General features: G+C 47.5%; 1 protein-coding gene across 3 annotated transcripts in view; it reads left to right on the plus strand.

The window, feature by feature from the left end:
• NUP93 (nucleoporin 93) overlaps positions 1-14017 on the plus strand; it is a 128233-nt gene extending 114216 nt beyond the window's left edge. For all 3 annotated transcript variants that reach the window (XM_049786122.1, XM_049786123.1, XM_049786124.1), the window contains 12 exons: positions 328-493; positions 723-816; positions 2554-2745; positions 3331-3457; positions 3572-3644; positions 3776-3820; positions 6254-6370; positions 7268-7386; positions 8780-8897; positions 9589-9672; positions 10867-10995; positions 13763-14017. In XM_049786122.1, coding sequence (XP_049642079.1) covers positions 328-493; positions 723-816; positions 2554-2745; positions 3331-3457; positions 3572-3644; positions 3776-3820; positions 6254-6370; positions 7268-7386; positions 8780-8897; positions 9589-9672; positions 10867-10995; positions 13763-13873 — 1375 coding nt within the window. In that variant the 3' untranslated portion in view covers positions 13874-14017. The remainder of the gene's footprint in view (positions 1-327; positions 494-722; positions 817-2553; positions 2746-3330; positions 3458-3571; positions 3645-3775; positions 3821-6253; positions 6371-7267; positions 7387-8779; positions 8898-9588; positions 9673-10866; positions 10996-13762) is intronic.
• The last annotated feature ends 11481 nt before the right edge of the window (positions 14018-25498 follow it).

Here is a 25498-nt window from a genome sequence, read left to right on the forward strand (position 1 = left end):
AATGCTGAGCCTCAGGATATTAGCCCGCCAATAATGAATCCTTGTGAAGGAAGGTTTCAGAACTGTGTCTTTTTTTTTTTTAACTTGATTGATTGATTGATTGGTTTCTGGGCCACACCCAGCAGCGCTCAGAGGCTAGTCTTGGCTGTGCACTCAGAAATCGCCCCTGGCAGGCTGGGGGACCATATGGGGTGCCCTGAATCGAACTGGGTCCCTTCTGGGTCAGCCACGTGCAAGGCAAATGCCCTGCCACTGTGCTTTTTCTACGGCCCCTGAACTATGTGTACTTAATGGGTATATGTGTCTGGTTTTCCTTTATGTGTCTAGATTGTCCCCAGCTATGGAGAACAAGTTGCGGCTGCATTACCGCAGGGCCCTGAGGAACAACACCGACCCCTACAAACGTGCCGTATACTGTATCATTGGCAGATGTGACATTGCTGATAACCAGAGTGAAGTGGCTGACAAGACCGAGGACTATCTGTGGTTAAAGGCAGGCACCACTTCATACTTCACACTCGGGTTTTACCTAAATGTGTGGGCTCACAGGTATCACTTCTCCTGGCCTGGTTCTTTATTGTGTCATTCCTCATCTATAACCAGAGCTACCAGGCAGCCTCCCTCCTATAACCCCAAGCATGGCTGCTGAGCAACTACCATGCTACAGGTGACTAACTCAGGATGGGGCTGATCCTAATGCAAGTGTCTCTCTCGGGGTCTAGTTGAACCAAGTGTGTTTCGATGACGATAGCACCAGCTCTCCACAAGACAGGCTCACGCTCTCACAGTTCCAGAAGCAGTTACTAGAAGACTATGGTAAGCTGTCCTGAATGTCCATCATCCCTTCTTGTCACCTCTTTACATTCTTCTGGGGGCTGTCCTCAGCTCTCTCTCCTGTAGCTCTTCACTGCGTACCAAATAATCCTCTCAAATTTGAGTATCATGAGTAAGGTGGCCTCATGGTCATATCAATCCTGTGAACTGCTCTATAGATGTACTCAAGGATAGCCTTGAAAGGGACTTGTCTGTGGCTTTTTCAAGTAATCTTACAAAAACATCTCCCTAACAATGGGGGCCAAATTACTTTTTTTCTACCCTCACTTTCCCATTATTCAAAATTTAAGGTCTAGAGTAAATAAGAAACTTGCCTGAGGGCTCGGAGAGATAGCACAACGCCTTGCAAGCAGCCGATCCAGGACATAAGGTGGTTGGTTTGGTTCGAATCCCAGTGCCCCATATGGTCCCCCGTGCCTGCCAGGAGCTATTTCTGAGCAGACAGCCAGGAGTAAACCTTGAGCACCGCCGGGTATGGCCCAAAAACCAAAAAAAAAAAAAAAAAAGAAAAGAAAAAGAAACTTGCCTGCATGCAGCCAACCTAGGCTTGATCCTCTGTACCCCATATGGTTACTCCCCAAACTTTGCCAGGAGTGACCCCCTAAGCACAGAACCAGATGTATACCCCAAGCACAACCTAGCATGGTCCAAAAGCCAAAAAAAAAAATTATAGGAAGTTAACTCCAATTCCTGCTTTAAAGGGGTCTGAATTCAACTCTCTTAGTCTAAAGGACTGAAATATATCTATGGAATCTCCATTTCCTCCATAGTAACTTTTACCAGGATGAAGGACATAGCTCCTTTTTGCATCGCATTTTTTTTTTTTTTTTTTTTTTTTTGGTTTTTGGGCCACACCCTGTGACGCTCAGGGGTTACTCCTGACTATGCGCTCAGAAGTTGCTCCTGGCTTCTTGGGGGACCATATGGGACGCCAGGGGATCGAACCGCGGTCCATCCTAGGCTAGCGCAGGCAAGGCAGGCACCTTACCTCCAGCGCCACCGCCCGGCCCCTTGCATCGCATTTTAAGGTCCTGAATTCTTTCTTTCCTGCCTAATACAAGCAACGTGGTATTTGTTGAAATTTTGAATTGCCATATATCCATTTTATTGCTTTACTTCTGAATGTGATCTAACATATAGAATAGAAATAGCAGTCTTTTATGAGACTCTTTCAAATTAGAAAAATAAAGTTATCTTCTCTCATTTTGTGAGGCTGTTCTTACCTTAAAATCAAATACCTTAGGAAAATACATATCAAAAACATTCAAATTAATATAGAGGGGAAACTCAGTAACATAATAGCAAATCTAAAGCAGCAAATGATAAAATCACTTCACCAACTGGTTCCTTTAAGGGGTGCACAGTTCTATTAATAGTCCATCACAGCTTGGGTTTTAAAGCACAACTCACTCATATGTTGTTTTGTAACCCAAAGAAGGCCTTTGGGTTAAGGGAGCCAAAGCACATGCTTTGTTTGCTGAAACCCTTGGTTCAGTACTCCATGCACTGTGGGAAAGACCCCTGAGCACTTATCTAAGGGTAGTACCTGCACACCAATGAAGGTGACAAAAAAAAAAAAAAAAGATCCTAGGCCTGGTTGACCAGCATCCCCAGTGCAGGGTCTCCTTGATGAAGCCTGCTGTCGTCCACCCAATAAGACCTGTAAATTCTCAATTGCCAGCAGCTGCCCTGAGTCTTCTAGTTGTGTTGTCTCCCCAGGTGAGTCCCACTTCACAGTGAACCAGCAGCCCTTCCTCTACTTCCAAGTCCTGTTTCTGACGGCACAGTTTGAGGCCGCCATTGCCTTTCTCTTCCGTATGGAGCGGCTGCGCTGCCACGCTGTCCACGTAGCTCTGGTACTGTTCGAGATGAAGCTGCTCCTCAAGTCTTCGGGACAGAGTGCTCAGCTGCGTGAGTGTTTGTAAACTGTGGCAGAGCTTGAACAGGGTTTCCCACCACTGAGAGCTATGTTCTGATCAGGTTTTTTTTTTCACCACTGGATTAGGTAGGGCTCTTGCTCTCCCTCCTTGCCTCAGTGGTAGTCCTGGGTGTTCTCTATACAAAGTGCTAGTTTCAGGGCTGATTTGGTGGTTGCTTAGGTAACCTAGAGAATAGTTGGATTCATGAGTCTGGCTCCTTGTAAGGCTCTCATCTAAGACTGTCCCCCGCACAGCATCTTCTCTATGTCCCTGTTTGGGGATTGGGGAATCAGAGGAGGGAGCAAAGAGGAATGTGGATGCAGCCAGTTACCCCAGAGCATATGCCTGGACAGTCTTGTCTCCATGTTTTCCTTCCAGGCCACCAAGTGATTGACTGGAGAACACAGTTCACTGTCCCTGTCCATGGGAGAGACTGAGGCAGGACTATGAAACTCTCTAGAGCTTGCAGTGGCAGGGTAGAGGGACTACAGTAGCAGAGAGGGGTAGGTTTGGGAATTCAGCTTCTGTGAGTCTGAGGGGCAGTGTGGTTGTGATGGTTCTGTTGTCCATTGTCCAGTCAGCCATGAACCTGGCGACCCTCCCTGCGTGCGGCGGTTGAACTTCGTGCGACTTCTGATGCTCTACACTCGCAAATTTGAATCTACAGACCCGCGAGAGGCCCTTCAGTACTTCTACTTCCTCAGGTATAACTGTCTTTGACCCTTTTCTTAATCTTGATTTGATTCCTGCCAAGCAAACATGGACTTACTTGAGACCTAAGAACCTACCCCAGACCTTGCTGCTTTTCTCTCTTACAGAGATGAGAAAGATAGTCAAGGAGAAAATATGTTTCTGCGCTGTGTGAGTGAGTTGGTAATAGAAAGCCGAGAGGTAGGTTGGCTTTCTTGTTTTCTGTAAGCCATTTCCCACTTACCCTGTTTTCTTCCTCTTTTGCCTCTAGAATATTGTTGGTTCTTTGTATGTTTGTCTTGTAAATTGTGTGAACCTCTTTGTCTCCACAGTTTGACATGATTCTTGGAAAACTAGAGAATGATGGAAGTCGAAAGGTAAGTTAAATGTTCCCCTCGATTCATTCCCTGTGTCAAGAGAATACAGTTTTATTTTGAAGTTCAGGGTCCTAAAGATGTAAATCTGAATCAAATTGCTTAGTTAAAGACAGGTTAAAGGGTTGGTGCAATAGTACAGCAGGAAGGGCCCTTTCCATAAACTGTCCTAGGTTTGATCCTAGCACACCATATGGTCCCCCAAGCATCACTGGGAGTGATCCCTGAGTGCATAACCAGGAATTAGCCCTGAGCACAGCCAGTGTAGTCCAAACATAAAAAAGAAAAAGTAAAGAAACTCAGTATCAGGCCAAGATTTAGTGTGGCGTTATGCTTCACATGCAAGTTCTGAATTTGACCTCAGCACTGAATAAAAGAAAGAAAAAAAAAGACACCAAATAATCTTAGTTTTTGCAAATATTTCTGTTTTTCCTTAAAATATGTAAATTGTCATTGATGACTTTTGATGATACTCAGGGTGCTCATCTGTTTGTGCCTGCCACTTTTGAGCTGAAAAATCTTCATTTCTGCCATTTGCTCAGACAGGTGAAAGAACAGAATAAATGTACTTACTTTCTCCTATGAAAGAGCCCAAGATCACTTTCCTCTCTCAAATGCTCTTTGGGCCTCAGCTCTATCATATACCCAGGACTGCAGGTGGCCCCAAGGTGGATGCCTGCTTAGAAGCATAGCAGAAGGCGCAAACCAAGACTAGTGCTGACCTAGCTTGGGTACTGTCTTTGGGAGTCTGAGAAGTCACCCACCTCCTTCAGATTCACTGCCTTCATTTATAGAAAGGAATGGTCGTGGAGCCCAAATCTCCAGACACTCTCGCATGCTGATGCCATGCTGGTCAGAAGAGATACTGGCCACAGGGTTGAGGAATACAGCCCTACTCTCTTTTGTGTGGTTTGTTTTCAGTTTTGGGGCCATATCCAGCAGTGCTCAGAGCTTACTCTTGGCTCTACGCTTAGGAATTGCTCCTAATGGGCTTCAGGAACTACATATGGTGCTAGGGTCTGAACCTAGGTTGGCCACATGCAAAGCAAACACTATTTATTGTACTGTCCTTCCAGGTTCTGCCCATGCTCACTGAGCAGTTAAGGTACTGGATGCTGTGCTCTTAGATCACTGCCGTAGAAACGCAATGTGCTGGGGGCCATTCTTGTCTGTTTTCCAAGTGAAGAAATGAGAGAGAGGAGGAGGAAGAGAAGGAAAGGGGTGGGGGGAAGAGAGGAGAGAAGGAAAGAATCCAATAGTCTAAGATTCCCCCAGCTAGTCCGGATCCAGTCCTTTCTGACCCCAAATCCAAACACTATCCAATGCACTGTCCCTCCAGCCCCTGCCATGCTCCCTGAGCAGTCAAAGCAGCTGCTGGGTGCTGTGCTCTTACGTCACTGCCACAGAAACGCAACATGTTGGGGGCCATTCCTGTCTGTTTTCCAAGCAAGGAAATGAGAGAGAGGAGGATGAGGAGGAAAGGGAGGGGGGAGAGTAGAGAGGAGAAAAAGAGAAAGAACCCAATAGTCTGCTTTAGGGCCGGAGAGGTGGTACTAGAGGTAAGGTGTCTGCCTTGCAAGCGCTAGCCTAGGACGGACCGAGGTTCAATCTCCCAGCATCCCATATGGTCCCCCAAAGCCAGGGGTGATTTCTGAGTGCATGGCCAGGAGTAACCTCTGAGCGTCAAACGGATGTGGCCCAAAAAACAAAAACCAATAGTCTGCTCTAAGATCCCCAGCTAGTCTGGATCCAGTCCTTTCTAACCCCAAGCCTCCCGAATCCTCACTACCTACATGGTGGCAGGTATAGTCCTCCCTGCCTGGTGTAGTACTGACCAAAAGTCGCTTACAGATGCTAGTCAGTCCACTTCACTCTTCTGTGGCTCCTCAGCTTCCCTTTCACTCTCCTCATTTGACTGCCATTGAGTGAGGAGGGAGTTTTTATTTTTAATATCTGGCCATCATTATATCCCTATAATCTATATACAGACTTGGCTATGTAGAGATAGAGATATAGATAGGCACTAAGTTTCTTTGGCCATCTGTCTTAGAAAGCAGAGCCAGAATCTTTTGGATATCTTTCCTGTGCCTCCTGATTTTCGCCTTCATGCCTGCTTCTCAGCAAATTTTGAATCATAGATAATCTCACGTTATCCTCTGGGTCATTTTGGAAAATGAAAAAGTGTGATTGTCTCTCTGCTAACTCGACTGTGCTACCCAAAAGCCAGCCTCTGTACGGGTTCAGTGGTGGCCCCTCTCAGAGATTCATTCAGCCCTTCCATCTGGGGAAAAAAAAATCTGACAACGAAATCTATGCATTGCCCTAAGCTAGTATTTTCACTTGGCATAGTTTTCAGATCCCAATTGCTTCTTCTATGTTTAAAATAATAGCTCTGTATACCTTGTCTCTTCTCCCCTTCCTAATTTTTCTTGTCAGCCTGGAGTCATAGATAAATTCACTAATGACACAAAACCTATTATCAACAAAGTCGCTTCAGTGGCAGAAAATAAAGGACTATTTGAAGAAGCAGCAAAGCTTTATGACCTTGCCAAGGTAACACATGTCCTTTCCTTTCTCCTGCCGGCCTTTGGTGTTCAATACACAAGCATCTCCACAAAGGTATTATTGAAACACTTTGTCTGCTGAGGCAGTTTTCCTCTTTCCGTAGTAAATGGTCTGGTCAGGCTGAATTTCTGAAATAACTGAATTATTTTTAACTTTAAGAAGATATCTCTGGCTAAGTAAGAGTCATAGTCAAAGAATGCCCTGCAGCTGGAATTGGAATGTTATATTGCCTGGCAGCTGATTGAACAGCTGTCTCATTTCAGTGGCAAAGTCACTGAAAATGCCACCATGTTTGATATGGGCAGCCTCATACACAAAGGTGGCCAGGTTGTGTTAGAGTACAGTCAATGGTCCTCAAACTACAGCCCGCGGGCCACATATTGTATTTATTCCCATTTTGTTTCTTCACTTCTAAATAAGATATATGCAGTGTGCATAGAAATTTGTTCATAATTTTTGTTTTTACTATAATCCGGCCTTCCAACAGTCTGAAGGACAGTGAACTGGCCCCCTGTTTAAAAAGTTTGAGGACCCCTGTAACAAGCTGGGATAATAGAACCTGTTTGTTACCAAGAATGTGATGATTGCTATGTCTATCCTTTAATTAACTGAGAAATATGGGCAATTAGTCATTTCTTAACTTAGCAATGTTTTGACTGAGTTCTAAGTGAGAGAAAAATTATCTTGTGCAGCTTGATGACAATTCCATTGGCTTATGTCTGTGTGGATCCCCCACCCCACCCCCAAACACACACAATTTAAGAACAGGACATTTCCATCCATCGTCCCAGAAAGTGCCTCCTTTTGTTTCTTTTTACTTAGTGTATATTAATTACTCATTAGTTATTTCATTGATTCCTTCCTTAATTTAAAAATATCAAACAGAATGCTGACAAGGTACTGGAACTGATGAACAAACTGCTCAGCCCTGTGGTCCCCCAAATCAGCGCATCACAATCCAACAAGGAGAGGCTGAAGACCATGGCCCTCTCCATTGCAGAGAGGTGAGACCAAGCACTGCCCCTCTTCGTGCACATTTGCCACACATGCACACTTCTGAGGAACCCCAAAAGGTTCCAAAATGGTTCTGACTCCTTTGCCCAACAGCCCCATTTGAAAGTTCTTGTTTCACCGCTTCTTGTTACTATTTGACTATTGTCCAGGAGAGGTAGGAAAGGGTGTATTAGCATTTTAGTCCTGCACATTAGATTTTGTGCTAGGCTTTGTGCTTCTCTATACTATTATTAGGCATCTCAAAAGCAGTTGGGAACAAAGTTAGCAGTGTTGGCCAGATGCAGAGATCCCAGAGGTTCCATTTTGTCCCCACCCTGTGATCACTGACTACCAGACTCAAACCCCTATAAATCTGGGCATCCATTATTCTTTGCACCCTATAGAGACTCTCCTAATAAAGGAGCTAGGCTAGGTTTTGCATTTTGACCTGCATTTTGAGAAAGGCTGCTTTAATGGCATTTGAAATTTTTGATACTTACTGTCTCATTTCTTCATTGTGAGAGGTAGGAGAAAGAAAGGAATAAGTATAAAAATAAAATTCCTGTTTTTCTCACCATGATTACTGCAATGAGAGTTAGTCAGGTAAAGTGGAGAAAGATAGACAAGGAGTTAGAATTTTCTGGGTTTTTTGTTTGTTTGTTTGTTTGTTTGTTTGGCTTTTTTTTTTTTAACCACACCCAGTAGCTCTCAGGGGTTATTCCTGGCTCTATGCTCAGAAATCTGACAGGCTGGGGGTGGGGGGTGGGGAACCATATGGGATGTCAGGGATTGAACCCGGGTTGGCAGCGTGCAAGGCAAATGCCTTGTGCTATCACTCCAGCCCCTTAGAGGGGATTTTTGTCAGATCCACCATCGTCACTGCCAAAGAAACACTGTTTAACATCTCTTCATTTCCCTCCCTCATCCAGAGTTCAGAAGTTTTGAGGTGTTTCAGGTGTTGCCCTAGTATTTCCCAGAATGTGTGTCTGTCGAGTTGGGATGATTAGCACTGGAATAACCCAGTGGAGCAGTAGTAACCTCAGAAACTAGCTAGGGGTTGGGAGCTTTTCTCTCTGTTCACTTTTTTTTGGGGGGGTGGGGGGTGGGATTGGTTTTTGGTTTTTGGATCACATCCAGCAGTGCTCAGGAGTTACTCCCGGGGCTCTACGCTCAGGAATCGCCCCTGGCAGGGGACCATATGGGATGCCGGGAACCACCGTCCTTCTGCATGAAAGGCAAACTCACTACCTCCATGCTGTCTCTCCGACCCCTCTGTTCACTTTTTTAAAGGGAGATTTTTAAGTTTTGCATTTTCATTCAGTGGTCCAGCCAGAGTTTAGGAGCCACTCCCATAGCACAAAGGGATACATACAACATTCTATTCTGCCTTTTTCTGTCTTCCAGGTATCGGGCTCAGGGAATCAGTGCAAATAAATTTGTGGATTCCACGTTCTATCTTCTGTTGGACTTGATCACCTTCTTTGATGAATATCACAGTGGCCATATCGACCGAGCCTTTGATGTAAGTGTCAGGAGGACTGATCAAAGCATGGTCTAATGAGTGCCCTCAGAAACCCAGAACTCTGGGCCCAAGAGATAGCACAGGGCATAGACACTTGCTCTGCTTACAGCCGATCTGGTTTGATCCCCAGCAGCATCTGGAGAAATAGCTGACTAAAGAACTACCTCAGCACCACTGGGTGTTTCCCTAAAAAAGTTTTTCTTCAAGTACTTGATGGAGATTCATTTATGACAAAGGAAATGTCACCAATAAATGAAGGACAAAATGGCAGACATGATTCTGGGGAGTTTTTAAGTTTTTCTCCATCAGAACTATATCCGGCACTGCTGAGAGGTTGAAGATGAGGAGGCGTCAGCCTGCAGCACTGGAATCAAAACTAGGCCCCATATGCACAGAACAGACTACTCTTGAGTCGCAAACATGGCTCCCTTTTTTTTTTTTTTTTTTTTTCCTGTTCATTTCATCTGAAAACATAGTTCTTAGGGCAATTTTCAATGTCTGCATTTTTAAATTGCTTTAGAAAATGAGGATTGGAATTCCATCAGTTAGCAGGTTAAAATCAAAGTCATTGTATGTAAAAGAGCAGCATTTACTGATAAAAAGCCTATTGAGAGCAAGCTCTGAGCTGAGTTTAGGAAGTGGAAATGATTGTGACAGTTGTATCATAGGGACTGGGGGTTGTTTTAAACAGATCATTGATCGCTTGAAGCTGGTGCCGCTGAACCAGGAAAGCGTGGAGGAGAGAGTGGCGGCCTTCCGAAATTTCAGCGATGAAGTAGGTGTTTTTCTTACTGATTACTGATCTCCTTCCCACTTGTTTCAACCTCGCTAACAACTGTAGAACTCAGAGTCACTCAGGCTGTGAGCATCCAAGCCAGGTTTTCTTAGTATAGTTTTAGGACACATCTCCCCATCTGATTCTTGTCTGGTTTTCTGACTCTGAACCACAGTTGCTTTAGCAATCAGACATGTTCTTGGGAAAAATAGGTTTCTGCTCGATTCTGCGGTGTCTGCATTCACTCTTCATTGTTCACTTGTTCTCTAGAGGGTGAATTAGTGCTGGGTTCTGAACCTCTTTAAGTAGTTCTGTTAGGTGAATGAGACATGCCTCATGATCCTCTTCCTCCACTCCCCTCCCCTTCCCAGTGGTGTATCTGGAGGAACAAGCACTGTGACTGAATTCGCTCAGCACCCACATGCCCCAGACCTGCACTCTCTACAGGGATTCCAGGGTGCTCTGCTGAGTCGCACACAGGAGATGCTTGAGAGGCTTTGAAAACCCTTCATGCCCAGGCTCTGCTGCAGAAGTTATGGTTTCCCTGAACCAGACTGAGCTCTGGTCATTCCCTTGCACTGCCAAGAGACTTTTCTCAAGAGCCACAAATGTTCCAGGTTCTGGGGTGTCACCAGTGCTGCTCTGATGGTAGCTACTACAGTGTACAGGGCCCTTTCATGAAAAGCAGGTTTCTGTTTTTGAGGAGGAAGGAAGAGCAGTTTCTGCAGCTGTGTTGAGAGTGTACTTGCCTCTTGGCCTATTGTCATTCCCTTCCCCTCCTCCCTGATTCTTGTGTTCCTGATTTTGGTACTGTTTCTCTCCCATCATCCCTAGCTGTATAGTTCATCACCCTGGGCTGCATTGCTCCAGAATTAGCCCCTGAGGATTCCCATGAGGACTTACCAATGCAGTGGGGACTAGAGAGCTAATGTGGGCAGCCTACTCCCACACTTCCACTCCTGACTCCTACTAACCACTGTAGGCCAGGCTTGCCCCATTTCTGTCTAGGAAGAATGGCTTAGATTGGGGAGCTCTGGGCAATATTACCTGGACTTTGTTTTTAGGCTTGACATTAGCTCTCCTGGCAACATCTCCCTTTGGGGATTTGGTATGGCCAGGCCTAGAGTAGCCCCCTAAATTTCCCCCGGCATTGCCAGGGACTGGGTCTTACCTTCTTGTATTTTCTCTGTGCAGATCAGACACAACCTCTCAGAGGTGCTTCTCGCCACCATGAACATCTTATTCACACAGTTTAAGAGGCTCAAGGGGACAAGTCCATCATCGACGTCCAGGCCCCAACGAGTTATGGAGGACCGCGACTCTGTAAGATCCCAGCGCTGGCTAGGCCACTGCTGAGAACTGTCTTTCTGGTTTTCTGTCCATTGCACCTCAAAAACCATAAGCTTATGGCCTCAGCTGCACTTTTCCCTCACTTCTGGGAGCTGGGTAACTGGGTCAGGAGCTCCCAGAAGCAACCAGACATTGATAGAATTATGTCTCCTCCGAAGTTTAAAAAAAAAGACAAAAGATGTGCTAAGTCCGCAGATGTCACCTTCACAAAGCTCATCTACTTCTTTATAGCGATTCCTCACATTTGCCTTCTCATTTTACAAGAGAAAGTTGTTTTGTGTGTTAGCTCAGCATACTTATAAATCTTCCTTTCTTGTCAGCACATTGATTTAATACAAACCCTATTTATATTCTCATCTGAACCCCAGTGACATTAGAAGCTAGTGAGGACTGTCATCCCATCCTTGTCTTACAGTTGAGGAACTAAGGCTTAAAGTTGGGAAGCATCTTGTTTTTATTGTGTTGTTGGGTGTGCAGGGAGGAAATGTATCTGGAAACTCATCTGCACACACTCAGGCCTCTCACTGCACACACCCAAGTCTATTGAATACCAAGGCTCTCAAAGCAGTTGTCTTCTTGTTTTTAAAGGGCATAGGCTTCTGGCCCAGCCAAAGCATGCAGACGGTCATGTTTATGAAATGACCTTTCTCACTTCAGTTCCAGTAAGGTTCACTGTGTGTCCCGAGGTGTATCCAGCAGCCAAACCTGACTGTGATAGTCCAAACTCTGTCTTGCCTTTGCTCTCTGTTGTGATCCCTCCTAGCCTGTTTCTGTCAGAAGTGTAGTACCTGAGACAGGCATATTCATTGTGTGCTACAGGACACAAGTACTGGTCTGCTGTGTGCTACGCCACTGGCCAGAGCCAAAGCAGCAAAGGGAAATGTCAGGAGCAGTGCATGTCCTCCTGGGCATAGAGACCAACGTGGTGCTGTGGTGAAGCTAGTGAGGTGGTGCTAAGCGCCGTTCACTGTTCACTGTTCAGAGGGTCTATCCACAGAGGAAGGGACTGGGCTCCTTTTCCACAGTTATAGGGGTTGCTCGGTAGCTCAGCTTACCGTCTCTGTCCTTAGACTGTTTGGAGCACTTAGTTTTGTTTGGGGGCCACATCTGGTGGTGCTCAGGGGCAGGTCTGTGTTCAGGAGTGATTCCTAAAAATGTTGAGGGGACCCGTTTGTGGTACATGAGATTCGAACTAGGATCATGGGACTGTAAAGCAAGTGCTTTAACTAAATTTTGGACTACCTCCCTGGGTTCTCAGGCACTTGATTTTTACAGAGTGTGAATGAGCCTGCCTGCCTTACTCATTCCCATCTTGCCTGTGTGTTTAGGAAAGGTTGAGATGGAGTTGGACTGAGGAGAGTGGGACATACGCAGCAATCTGCCCAAGAAATGGTTCAGATGTAGAGAAAGTCTGCCCAAGAAGGATCTCGTCTGTAACTTTGGCCAAACACCCCTACAGTTCATTTAAAGATCTTTAAATCAGTCACAACAGGGATGGGGGAAGGATCAAAGGGCCAATATACATATTTTACATGTGGGAGACCCAGGCTCTGCCCAATATCACATAATCCCCCACGCACTGAGAGAGGAGTAGGCCCTCACCCAATCCAAGTCACCTCCCCAGAAATAAGGAAAATGGTAAATAAAGCATGAGAGCCCGTGCAGGAAAGCAACCAGGGGCTCTCAGCAGAATAAGGCTGCTCTTTGGTATGTACATTAATGGAGGCATGCCTACCAATTTACATGATGTTGCTGATCTTAAAGGGATTTATAGACATTTGCCTATCTTCCTTCCTCATTTGCTTCCCACCCTTCCTCCCTCTCCCTCCCTCCCTCCCTCCCTCCCTCCTTCCCTCACTTCCTTCCCTCGCCTCCTTCCCTCCTTTCCTCCCTCCCTCCCTCCCTCCCTCCTTCCCTTCCTTCCTTCCTTCCCTTGCTCCCTCTCTGTCTCCCTCCCTCACTAACTCACTCACTCACTCCCTTTTTTCTCTCTCCTTCCCTTGCTCACCTAGTACATCATTAATTTGAGCAAATTGAAGGTCTCCTATTTCTCCCTTTCTCACTCAGTACCTCTCCCCTTGAACTCAGTGTGAGGGTTGTCTCTTTGTGTTGGATATCAGAACCACCTGGATGAGAAGACCTCCCCCTCCTGAGACAGTATTACCAGGCAAGAGGGCCCAGCCCTCAAGGCAGAGAGCGAGCTAGAATGGGGTGGCACTTGGTGATAGCCATTGCCTCTGCAGTGGCTGCTGTGCTGTAGGAGACTTAGAAAATCAGAAGCCCACAGAAGCAGGTGAACATGAATCTGGGGAACCCAATGGGGGCCTGTGTCTACCTTCTCCCTCCAGACCCCCCTTGTCTCCAGGAGTGCTTTCCTGCCTTGGTCCTTCCTCAGCAGATCTACAAGATGAACCTGCAGGGGACTGAATGGAGGTTCATCCAACCCAAGGCTCAGGGAGGAGAGCAGCCCAAAACACAGGGCTGCATCCAAATGGGGGAGCCAGGGAGGCACTGGCTCAGCAGCCCTGTGTCCTCTGCTTGGTACAGGACCCTGACCTCCAGGCTCTGGTCACAGAGTCACTGGCTAACTCTGCTGGGGAACATAAGAGTGGAGGGGGCTGAGCCCACCACCCACCCTCCAGATAGTAGGTGGAGAAAGGAAAGACATGGTGGCACCCAGCATGGAGTCCTAACCCGTGAGGTAACTGTGCTTTTCTTCTCTCCCTGCCGTTTCTCTCAGCAACTCCGCAGCCAAGCCCGAGCCCTGATCACCTTTGCTGGGATGATCCCCTACCGCACGTCGGGGGACACCAACGCCAGGCTGGTGCAGATGGAGGTCCTCATGAATTAGTGCCATGCTGGGGGTTGTCAGGCCCTCAGTGAGCACACGGGCTCGCCGGGGCGGGTTCTGCTTTCATTTCTGTTGTGTTCCATTTCATTTTGGTTTTTTGTATTATGTATTTTTGTCAACACAAATAAATTTGATTTATTTGTATTTCTTTTCACATTCTTTTTATTTTCATACTTTTTTTTATTTTTTCCTTTGGAATTCTGTTTGGATTTTCCTGTGTGTGGGAAGAGATAGATGTTCATAGTTCCAGGCCCAGAGACTAAGAGGCTTATATAGGCATTTGTGGTTCTGTTTCAACTTGATTTTGAGGAATTAAAAATTCACACAGAATGAGCCTAGCCCTGAGGCCTGTGGGAGTTGCTCTTATTTAGGTCTAATATTCTCTCTAGAGAGGATCTATTTTCTACTGAGAAAGCCAGTCAAAGGCTGAGGGCAAGTTAAGGTTTGTGGGGTTAACTCTGTGTCTTCCCTCTTCTTGGCTGTGCTCAAGAAGTTTGAGGTTCAGGACCATTCTCCAAATCATCTGCTGTACCTCCAGAATTAATTAGTTCTCTGTTCTTTTGAATTACCACTGGCTGAGGAATAGACCTTAAGAACAAGTAGGTGCCCTGGCTAGGGCAGAATCCTGCCTGTCCTCTAGATAATTGCCCCTCTTCTAAAGACCTCCAAGCCCTTCTTCCCCCACTCTCAACTCAGTTCTCCAGCTCGGACAACCCTTCCCCATGCAAGCAGCTGATAATCTTACCAGACTTGTTAACCACATTCTGGTGTCTAGCTTCAGAACCCACACCCCACTGGGCATCAGTGCTCAGGTCCAACCCTGGGCCCCTGAGCAACTGTTTCCCATCATTAACTTCATTTCTCCTGCCTCTATTTCAGGGGAGAAAATTAGGGGAATTCTCTTGAGTGGTCTAACAAGGCTTCTAGAAAATGGCAGGATGATGGCAGAGAGACCAGCCTATACTATTCTTAAAGCTCTTGGTTCTCATCCTAGGATACAGTTTCCCTCCCCACCTTCTTTCTTTGTGGGGAGAAAGCGCCTCTGAAGCTAATGTGCTTCCATCTTATGGAAGCTGGGGGACCCATTGGGGGCTGTGTCCACCTTCTCCCTCCAGATCCCCCTTGTCTCCAGGAGTGCTCTCCTGCCCTGAGCCTTCCTTAGGAGTTCTACAAGATGAGCCTGCAGGGAACTGAATTTAACACGTTGTGCCCTGTTTACTGGATATATGTCTAGTAACTCAAGGCATTTACTTAAAAAGTGATTCAGAGTGATTTGTGAAGTTGGTGTAATGCTTGGATTTCATTTTTTTCTTTTTTATTAATGATGTTGTAGAAAGTGCTGCACATTAAGAGAAACTTGGAGTGTTTGAACTACCTAAATTGCTCCCTGCCTCGCCTCCTATCCATCATTCTCACCAAGAGTGAAAAATGGATCTCTTTCACTTGAATCCTGCAACTCTGCAGCTCCCAGTATGGCTGGACAGGATCCCATATACGAGGAAAGGGGTGCCTGGTTGACATTTGAGGATGAGAAGTAGATGAAAGGAAATATCTGGGATCATGTCTGCAGGCCATGAGGATCAAGTCCCAGGCCTTCTCCTGAGCTGCTCTGGCATAAGTGAAGTATGATGGGCCCAGAATGACTGGACTCTCAGGACCAAGGGCATGAGGGTTATGGAAAGGCTGAGCTCACAGGACAGGGTAGTAGAGTTCCGGAGAGGCTGGACTTATGGGGTTCCTGATAGACTTACACGACTCAGGGCAGAAGAGTTCTGTGCATCTGGCTCAGGTTCACCATTGTCTGGAAGTCATGATTTCTCCTGTGATGTTGATTCAGGATATTGGTTACCCAGAGGCTCTGATCGAGAAACAGTGGCACCATGTGTCTGGACTCAGAGAGTATTCAGCATCTTTTTGAGTCATGGACACTTTGCAGACTTACCAACAAGGCCAGAGCTCACATAGTCACATATCCCTGTTCTTCCCAGAGACAAAACTGGGTTCAGTTTGATTGTTTTATTTTGGCTTTGTTTTTTAGGGGTCTAGGAGAGACCATGCTCAGTAGTGCTCAGAATATTTTTCTGACTGCACTCAGGAATCATTCCTGGTGGGCTCAGGGGACCATATGGTTTCAGGAGATAGAACCCACATCAGCTGTGTGCAAAGCAAGTGCCCTACTCTATGTACTATCACTCCTTGATTATATTTTGTATAATATTTGCTCCCCTACCTAAAAGGGAAAGCTGGGCTGTTGTTGGGGAGCATGCTCAGAGCCACCCTCTGGTTTTCCCCACTCCTGAGTGAACATCACAATACAGGCAGTGCTGTCCACATCAGGTTCAGGACAGTGGTCTGGCCAGCCCTGACCTCCAAGGCCTGATGAAAGACCTGAGAGACAGTTTAACATCCAACCATTTCTTTTCTTCTTTTGAGACAGCATTTTAATTCTAAGGCTTAGCTTGTTCCACAATAGTCTCCTTCCACAATATCTAGCATTTGCTGATTTTAAAAAAGAAGTGGAGGCTTATTCTGGATTCTCCCCCTGCCTGTTCTAGTCAAATGAGTTCTCGAGCTAAACCCTAATGCTTAGTTCAACTATTATATCAATTTGATTTCTTCCACTTTGGAGTCTTCACAATCCTTGTTTTTCCATTAGGCATCAGAACTTTTATATGGCCCATAAGTAGCTGTCAGCTTTCCACCTACCCTTTAAGAAGCAGCCCAAGGAAGCATCCAAAATGCTGAGTCCAACCCCGGGCTGCCACCCTGGCCACCTTAGCCCAGAGATCGTTTGAGTCCTGTGTCTAGCACACTGAGAGAAAGTCTTACTTATAAGACCTGTCATAGAAATGTGTCTTTTATGGCATTTGAGGTGCTTGCTCTATTTCAATCAAGGTTTTTGCACCTGCTTTTCAGAAATATCAGGAAGAAGTCGGTAACTCACTAGTGGGAATTGTGTGGCTCTCTGGAGGAAAATCAGGCTTTTTTCAGGCTCTCAATGTCCTGATTTCTTTCTTGTAGATGGAGTGCACAGTGGCCTGCTTCCTGTCCTCATCTAAAGTGTCTTGAAAATTCTTCTGATATGTGCTTCTCCTTACCTTATTACATAGATAACTGCTGGGGCAGGCCTCAATGTTGATTCAGCCCACTTTCTGCATGTGTATGTTCATTTAGGGAGCTGGAAACATCCGAACAAAACAGGCTTCCCTCCCAGAGCTCTTGTAAGTCTAAGGAAAGTCCTTTCTCCACCCTTCCTGCCAGGACCTTTTTAGTGAGAGTTCTAGATGGGTGATGGAAACAGGACGAAATTACCCTGATCTCTCCTGTTCAGTGGATCATTTAGCAATTATCTGGCAAGCATATTCTTTGCTTTGCTTCTCAGCCAGACTTCCCACATCCTCAGGTCCAGCTCCATGAGCCTGGATTCAGATACCCCAATCCCCACTTGAAGATCTTGTGAAAGAAGAGTCTCCTGGGGTCTCCTCTTAGAACTGGAGTGAGCCTTCCGGAAAGGAACTAGCAGAATTTGACATAGACTATAGGGAAAGGTTGAGGGAAGCAAGTAGTAGTAGACTCACCAGTAACAATTATAAAGTTCAGGTCTTTATTTGTTTTGGGGTCCTGCCCAGTGGTGCTCAGGACTTACTCTTGTCTCTGTGCTCAGGGATTACTTCTGGCAGCTCGGAGGACCATATGGTATGCCAGGGATCAGTTAGCTGTGTGTGCGGCAAACACTGGCTCCTTGGATCTGTTTGTTTATTAAATAAGACTGGCGGAGCAAAAGCTCTGAAAAATTAGCATTGCATTGGCACACTCTGGTCTCCCTGTTGGCTTGCTCTGAGATCTATCCTGGGTAGATAGAGGGTGAAAGAATTTGCTTTTATTAGTTGCTTCTGAGCAGGAAGTGGGGAGCCAGTGATCCTAGGGGAACACTTTTGGAGACCCCAGCAGAACAGGCCTCAGAAGCTTTCTAGGGCCAGAGATATATAGTACAGCAGATAGGGCTCTTGCCTTGTACACAGCATCTTTGATTCACCTCTGTCAACACACAGTACCTTAAATACTTCCAGGTATGGCACAGGGGTTGGAGAGATAGCATGGAGGTAGAGCATTTGCCTTGCATGCAGAAGGAAGGTGATTCAAATCCCAGCTTCCCATATGGTCCCCCGAGCCTGCCAGAAGTGATTTCTGAGCGTAGAGCCAAGAGTAACTCTTGAGAGCTGCCCTGTGTGACCCAAAAACCAGGTATGGCACAAAAAACTCCAGTGGCATCCTGGATTTGATAGCCTGTATCAAAGCCCCCTTCATCAGGCCAGCTTTAGCAAATGAAAACACAGATAATAGTTGAGTTTGGCATTTGCTGCTGATCAACTTCCAGAGCTGGCACAAGCTGCCAGGAGTTCTCCAGCTAAATGAGATTATTGCTCTGAATTGCAACACTGTCTGGTTCTGTGACAGGGCAGATGACAGTGAGGTAGGAAGTCACTAATGAGAGGGCAGGATCTGGAATTCCACTTGGAAGCGCCTGGTGGGTTTTGCTGTCCTCATCTTTTGGGTACTTTTCCATCTGGAAGCCCAAATGTTGCATCCTGTGTAGAGGCAGGAGGCGGAGTGCAGCCCGGCCTTGCTTCATCAGTCATTTTTATTAGAAGCTCAGTGGGAAGGATACTTGGCTTGCTTATTAGCCCGTTATTTTCCTTTCATCTTTGCTTTTCTGGCATTGTCGCTCTGTGTGGTGTTTGTGGGGAGGAAGCAGGGGGAGAGTTGGCATGTGTGTTCGCATGTGCTGTTCTGTACAGTAACTAATACATTTACTCTGTCTAGGATGGTTTCTCCACAAACATTCCTGTCTGTAGCCAGTAAATTTCTCAAATGTTCCCGCAGAGTGCCATGTGCCCCCTTTGTTCAGTGCCTCAGTGGAATGGAAAGCTATCTCAAGCTCAGCTATCCAGGGTGCCCTTAACAGCCCAAGCTCCTCTATGAGAGTCTAGGGTGTCCTCTCCTCACTCAAGCCTGCCCAGTCCTCACAGGGCTCTGCAGACAAGATGCCCTTCTTACCTCCCAGTAACTTCAGCCTCAGAATACACTCTGCCAGAATCAACCTCAACGATCAATACCCAATAATTAAGGATTGGGTGCTAAGGCCCAGCCTGCAAGCTGCCTGTTTTCTGGGGCTTAGGACCTATAGAGACGCTGCACTGGTTTATTTTGAGCCCCCCTCTTGAAGGGCATTTTCATGGGATTGAGAGCCAGGCATGTCTTTGAGGAAAGAGACAGGATGGGAAGACTGCCCTATTCTGGTGGCCAGGGTGAGCTTGGTCCTGCCTACAAGACAGGCATCTTGCTCTCAGGAACAGCGTTTGCCGGGATTCCTCACCAGAAAAGGACCAGGGCCATGCTGGTCAGCTCGGGAAGTCTGTGAGGAAGTAGGAGGTGTCCACTCTTCCCCGCTAGGACTCCCCCTCCTGAGAAGCTTTGAAAGACCCCATTACTTGAAGCCTGTGTGTTCTCTCTTAAGGTCTATACTGGGGAACAGCCCTGCCCCAGAGGTGCTTTCGGCTTGCTCTGCTGCTGGAGCATATGTAAGTGCCAGGTCTCATGCCCTGTGGTTGGGTTGAATGGTCTCTTCTGGCACTTGGCAGCACTGCCTAGTACAAGGGCTGGCCATTCGAAAGGGGTGGAGACAGGTGAGGATCAGGCTCAGCAGGCAGTGGCCCTTTATCCAGGCTGGTGGAATAAGGGATTCTTTGAGTCCTCAGTTAAAAACCAAACTCTTAAAAGTCAGAGAAACTGACTTAGCTGCTATTGAATGATGGGATAGCAGAGGCCCCTGGAAGCAAATGGCCCAAGAGAGGTTGGAGAAAGTGGTGGGTAGTGAGACCTGATCCTGAGAGCTTGCAGATAACAGCATATGGCTGAGGTGAGAGGTCAGCCTTCTTCCCTGGCTGTGTTCCCAGGAGGCATAGTTTCTCCTGGCTGACCCCCACACTGAGTGCAGGGGCCTTAGCTCGTTGCTAATGAATCTGACAGAGTAGGCTTGTATTCGGACAAGTGGTATTTTGATTCTATTAATCAAGATGTTCAATTCTGAGGCCCGAGCGATAGTACAGCAGGCAAGGCACTTGCCTTGCACATGGCTGACATGGGTTCAATTAAGAGCACTGCTAGGAGAAATGATTACTGAATGCAGAGCCAGGAGTGGTAAGCACTGACCATCACTGGGTATGGTCCCAAAACAAGCAAAAGCAAATGAGACATTCTGAATGCAGCCCTTTGGTGGCAGACAGAGGTCATTCAGGGAGAGAAGCCCCAAAGCTAAATTCCCAAAGGAGAAAAGAGCCCAATAAGGATGGGGCGGAAGGGAGAGGCGGGGAGGAATGTCTGGAACAGCACCAGGATTGAAGGTTCTCAGAGATTCTTGAACGGACTAATCTGGCAACTGGCCTCCAAGGCTTCAAGGCCAGTGTTTCAAGAAACCACTCCTGGAGCGCCCTGAAAACCGGCCTGAACCCCTCCTTCAACTTCTGGTAAGTTAGGGGAGTCAGTAACTGCTCCAAACCAGACTGCTCAGGTCAAAAGCAGAGACTCAGTTTCTGCTCCCACAGGCTGTGGGAAGAGTAAATTAATGAACGCCCCTTTGCCAGATGTGGTCCTGGCAACGGCTCCTGTTGGCAGCCCTTCTCTGGCCTTATTTAGGCTGAGGGAAGAAGAATGTGCCCTGCCACTCACTTTGCCCTTCATGGGGCCCAGCAAGGAACAGGATGGACGTAGTGGCCCCACCCCAGGCATGGGTTTGTTTCCATGGTGGTTTTATTGTTGACCACAGATAAAATTAAAGTCAGAATTGGGGAGCCCCAACCTTGCTGTTTGGGAAAGATGGTGGCACATCAGTGCAACTTTGGAGTGCTTGAGACTGAGCGAGCAGAGAGTGCAGCACTCTGCCTTTGCCCCTGACATCCTGCCTGTGTGTGCTGGGGGCCTCAGTGAAGGGGAATGAGCAGCGGTCTCTGCCCTCAGTGCCTTACATCACAGCACAGAACTGTTCCCAATAGCTCCCTCAGCCTTGCTCTGCACCTCCAGGGCCCTGAGGCTGAGGGGAGAGAGACATGGGCAACAGTGAACTCCCTGCTCTCTCGGGCTCCCACATGGAGTGGATGAGAAGCAGACATGTATGCACACAGACACTCACAGACATACCCATATACTCACACACATAGACCCATTTCATATATAAACATACACAAATACTCGGGCATACATACATATGGAGACACATGTACATGTGAGGAGACAGGTGCAAATTGGCCTGTAGAAAGGTCACAGGGAGGTGTACCACTCTGCTAACCCCATGCTGATCCCTTCCCCTGACCAGGCCATTAGGAGGCCAACTCCTTCCAGAGACGTGGAAACTGAGGTGACTTGTGGTTCAGGGCAGTCTGATTTCAGGTACACTGTGCAGCCAGCAGGAAGCAACTCACCACCTCTCATTGACAGTGGGCAGTCAGCGAGAAGATGGCCTCAGCTGATGTCTTTATAGTGTACCCAGAAAGTTCCTGAAATTCTTTCCTACTATGGCAGAGCCTTTTCTTTCCGACGGGCCACATCCAGTGATGACGGGGGCCTGGACCTTTCCTCCCTTATTCAGAGATTTCCACTAGAACTACCCCTATGGCTCTTAAAAAGCATTTTATTTTTAAAATTTATTTAAAGACTCATGACTTACAGTTATTGATAGTTTAGTTTTAGGCCTATATTTCAACCCTAGTCACATCACCAGTGCTCCCAGACTACATCATTCCCCGTCCCCACTCCCTGTCTGCAATCTTTATAGGCACATTACAAACTTTGGTGGTTGCAGCTTAGAGCTTATGTCTTCAGTGTTGTGTGACACATGACAAGTGCTCAGGACACCATAGGTGGGATGGAAGATTCACACCTGGATTGTGGGACCACTGCCACATGCAGGGCGAGTGCCTGACCTCCAATACTTTCTGGCCCAGATGGATGTTTATAAAGCTCACATGACTTCCATGTCTGGGGTCATTAGTAGGTTCAGAGCCTTGGTTCTGACCAGAAATGGGCATTAAAGAAGTATGTCTCTACCTCTTTATGTGCGGGACCCCCATGCCTCAGCACAGGTTTTCAGTGCGTCCCAGATTGAGATGAACTTAGTTGGAAGATGAAAATTCTCAGCAGTTAGGAACTGTGCTCAGGCATCCTGAGTCAGCTTGCCCATTGTGTGCCCATCAGGGTCAAGGTTAGCGAGGTCGTGGTGCTAGCTGGGTAACTACGATCAATTGGCAGGCACCATTGTGAGTGCCTGCTGGGGGCTGAGAGTGCAAATTTCTGGGGAAAGTCAAAATGAACAGACATCTGAGCAACTCAGCCTAAATCCCTGGCTTCTTCCCAAGGGCACCTCTGGCTGCCTCCACTCCTGCCAGCCACCAACCATCACAGCACAGGCCTTGGCTGGATGAAGAGCAGCCTCTCAAACTGCCCCATGTCTCCCTGCACCTAGTCTGGTGGACATTCCCCTTGGATACAACTCCTCTCCCCACTTTAGTACAAATGCTGCCTAATGTCATCTAGTACATGACGTTTGGAGGGCGGGAGCCTGGTCCTAGGTCCTGGGGCTTTTGCTTGGGAAAATACCAAGTGTCCTTTTCTAAAAACTTCCACCACCACCCCCAAGCCACTAGGACCTAATCTTTTGCCTGCAAATGGCTGGTGCTAACTCTCTGCTTTTCCGCTTTCTCATCTTGGCTCCTCGTCCTGGGCCCAGCTCATCTGTTTCCTCATAAACCCCAGAAGCTGCCATTGCCAGAAAACGCTGCCTTAGACAGTGACGACCGGCTGGTTTTCTCCCACCTTTTCTGGTAGCTAAAGAGCTGGGCGGAAAACCAAAGCCTGCGGTTTCTGTCTGCTGAGCACGGTCATTGCCTCTACAAGCTCCTCCGCTGGCTCATCCAACACCCACTGAGTGGAACTGTCCATTTGCCAGACGGTGAATCTGAGGCACACAGGCCCATGGTCTCAAGGTAGGTGGTACCACACTGGAGCCAGGCCAAGTTCAAGTTCGACTCATTCTTCCAACTCCTCTTCCTCCCTCTAGGGCTGGGTCCTGCTTGTGGATTGGGGGGTGTTGGGATGGAGACGGGTTTGTACTGAGAAACATCTTGAGGACTCCCACCTCATGGCCTCTGCCCCAGCAGCTGCCAGGAAACCTAGAGCCAAATGTTGGGATCCTTTTTCTGGCTTCCCAAAGAGATTGTAAAGTTTAAAAAGTCAAAGATCTACCAGGATAAAGACTCCGGAGCTCAGGCTGAAGGCCCTGCTTAAAAAAAATAAATAAAAAAGCTGGTAAGGGTAGGAGAAACATTTAGTCTCATGGGGTCATGGAGAGCAGCTGGCAGAGCGCTGAGGGTTGGGGAGCTTGTAGTCACATCTATCTGTAGAGAATTGTCACTTGAATAACTCTTCCTGTTTGTGTTGATGAAGCAGGACTCAGCTCAGGCCAAAGCTGCCCTGGAAACTTCTCAGCTGCTCCTGGAGGGAGGGATCAGAGTGGTGGACATTTCTATTCTTTAGGAAAGAGGAAAATAACCTGCTCAGCAGTGACCATTGACCATGATTTGGCTTTTATGTATTGGCCCCCAGTAGGCTCCGAGCTGACGTTTTGTCCCTCCTTCCTTGGATGGATGCTCTCTGTGCAAACTCACAGTTCTGCTCCACCATGGCTCCTTTTCTGAACCCGTGGAGAATTTTACCTGAGAATTTAGGCTCTATGCTTGGTGAGGTCTGTCGTCCTGTATGCTCCTTGTGGATGGAGATCATGCCTGGTCTGTGTATTCACCAGCAGAGCAGGCCTATCTACTCCACAGTTTTAACCTCTGGTCACTGGCTAAATGAATAAGGGCAAAGTTATAGTGTCTTCTGTTTTTAGAGGGGACCACATCTGGCAGTGCTCAGCAAATTATACCTGGCTCTGTGCTCAGGAGTCACTCCTGGCAAAGCTTGGGAGACTATATGTAGTGCCAGGGATTGAACCCAGGTCCACCACGCAAGGCAAATGCAAGGCACCACATATAAGGCAGTTTAACCCTACCTGCTATACTTATCTCTCGCCCCCAAACAATGATTTTGTTGTTGTTATTTTGGAGGGCACCCTCAGCTGCACTTAGGTCTCTGTGCTCACAGATCACTTCAGGCAGAGCTCAGGGGACCATAAGTGGTGCCAGGGATCAGAACCAGCTGCGTGCAAAGCACCTCACCTGCTGTTCTCTCTCTCCTCTCTCCTTTCATTCACCTCTCTCTCTCTCTTTCACTCTCCTCTCTCTCTCTCTCTCCCCCCCCCCCACCTCACCAAATAAAGTTCTGTTATATGTAAGTAGGTCTGAACATGAAGAAGGAAGTAGTGGCTGCTGTTAATAATAACACTAACTCAGTGGGTCTGTCTCTTTTTGCTTTAGCTGCTAACAGTTTCAGAACTTCTGTGTCTAATGCTAGATCATTGTCCAGGGAGAAGGACCAGGATTATGGGGGCTACATCTTAGGGGGGTCTTGAAGCTTCAGGAAATTCTTTCTCACTTTCTCGGCCCAAGGGTTGGTAGTCAAGAAGGCTTTGCCCATCTTCCCAGGGCCTGGTACCTCCAAGTTTGACTCACAAGCACTGTAGGTTTTATAGATGTTTGTGTTTGGTCCCCTCTATCCTATTACCACTGAGTCTGTACGCCCCTGGAGGGCAGGGACCAGCCTTCAGCCTCCATCTGCAGCCTGAGGTTAGGGCTGCCATCCCAGGTTTCACCTGAACTCATCGCTGTCAGCCAGGAACTACGTTGGGAAGAGGAAGCTGCGGCTGAGTTCTGGTATGGTTGCTGCAGCTGGTGTTGTGAATCAGGCCGACAGCAGCGCATCCACTTACCCGGCTATTTCACGACACCAGGGTTGCATCATACCCATCCTCTGCAGGCGATCCTCGTGGGACCAGGGCTGCAGCGAGCATGGGGGTGTGGGGTGCAGGTGTTGGGGGTGGGTATGGTGGGGCTTGAGTCTGATGTGGAAGATTGTTTTCTGTAGCCAACTGCCCCCTGGGGCACCTGGAGTGCTTTCCCCAAATCTGATGCCCGCCATTCAGGCTTTTCCCACCACCCCAGCCACTAGAGTCTGAGAGGCTGTGTCACCTATGCAGGGTCAGGTCTGGACTAGGACCAGCTACTGTTTTCCTCCACCCTATTTCTTTCTGCTCATCTGCCCCTGCCAGCCCAGAGAGCTTTCCTGGAACAGGCAAGGCCTCACCCTGACATTCCCACCAGGTGTCCTGGATCCAACGATGGCCCTCAGCCCCCTAGTCTAGCCCTGACATCTATTTTTTTAACATTTCCTGGGAGATCCCAGGTCACTCTTATTGCTTCTCGTTCCTTTCCCACACCAGGTCCACCTTGAGAAACTGAGGTCTGCCCATCACCTAGTAGACTGGGCGTATGCCACATGGTGGCCTCTTGTCCCACAAAAGGCACTCGTCCTAGGAGACCCCACTGCCTGCTCCACTGCCCCAACAACCTGCCTTCTTGCTCCAAAGCCCCAGACCCACTCCTGTCCCCCACCTTTGCACACACACAGACCTGT

This window comes from Suncus etruscus, chromosome 14, assembly GCF_024139225.1.
Source record: "Suncus etruscus isolate mSunEtr1 chromosome 14, mSunEtr1.pri.cur, whole genome shotgun sequence".
Lineage (NCBI taxonomy): Eukaryota > Metazoa > Chordata > Mammalia > Eulipotyphla > Soricidae > Suncus > Suncus etruscus.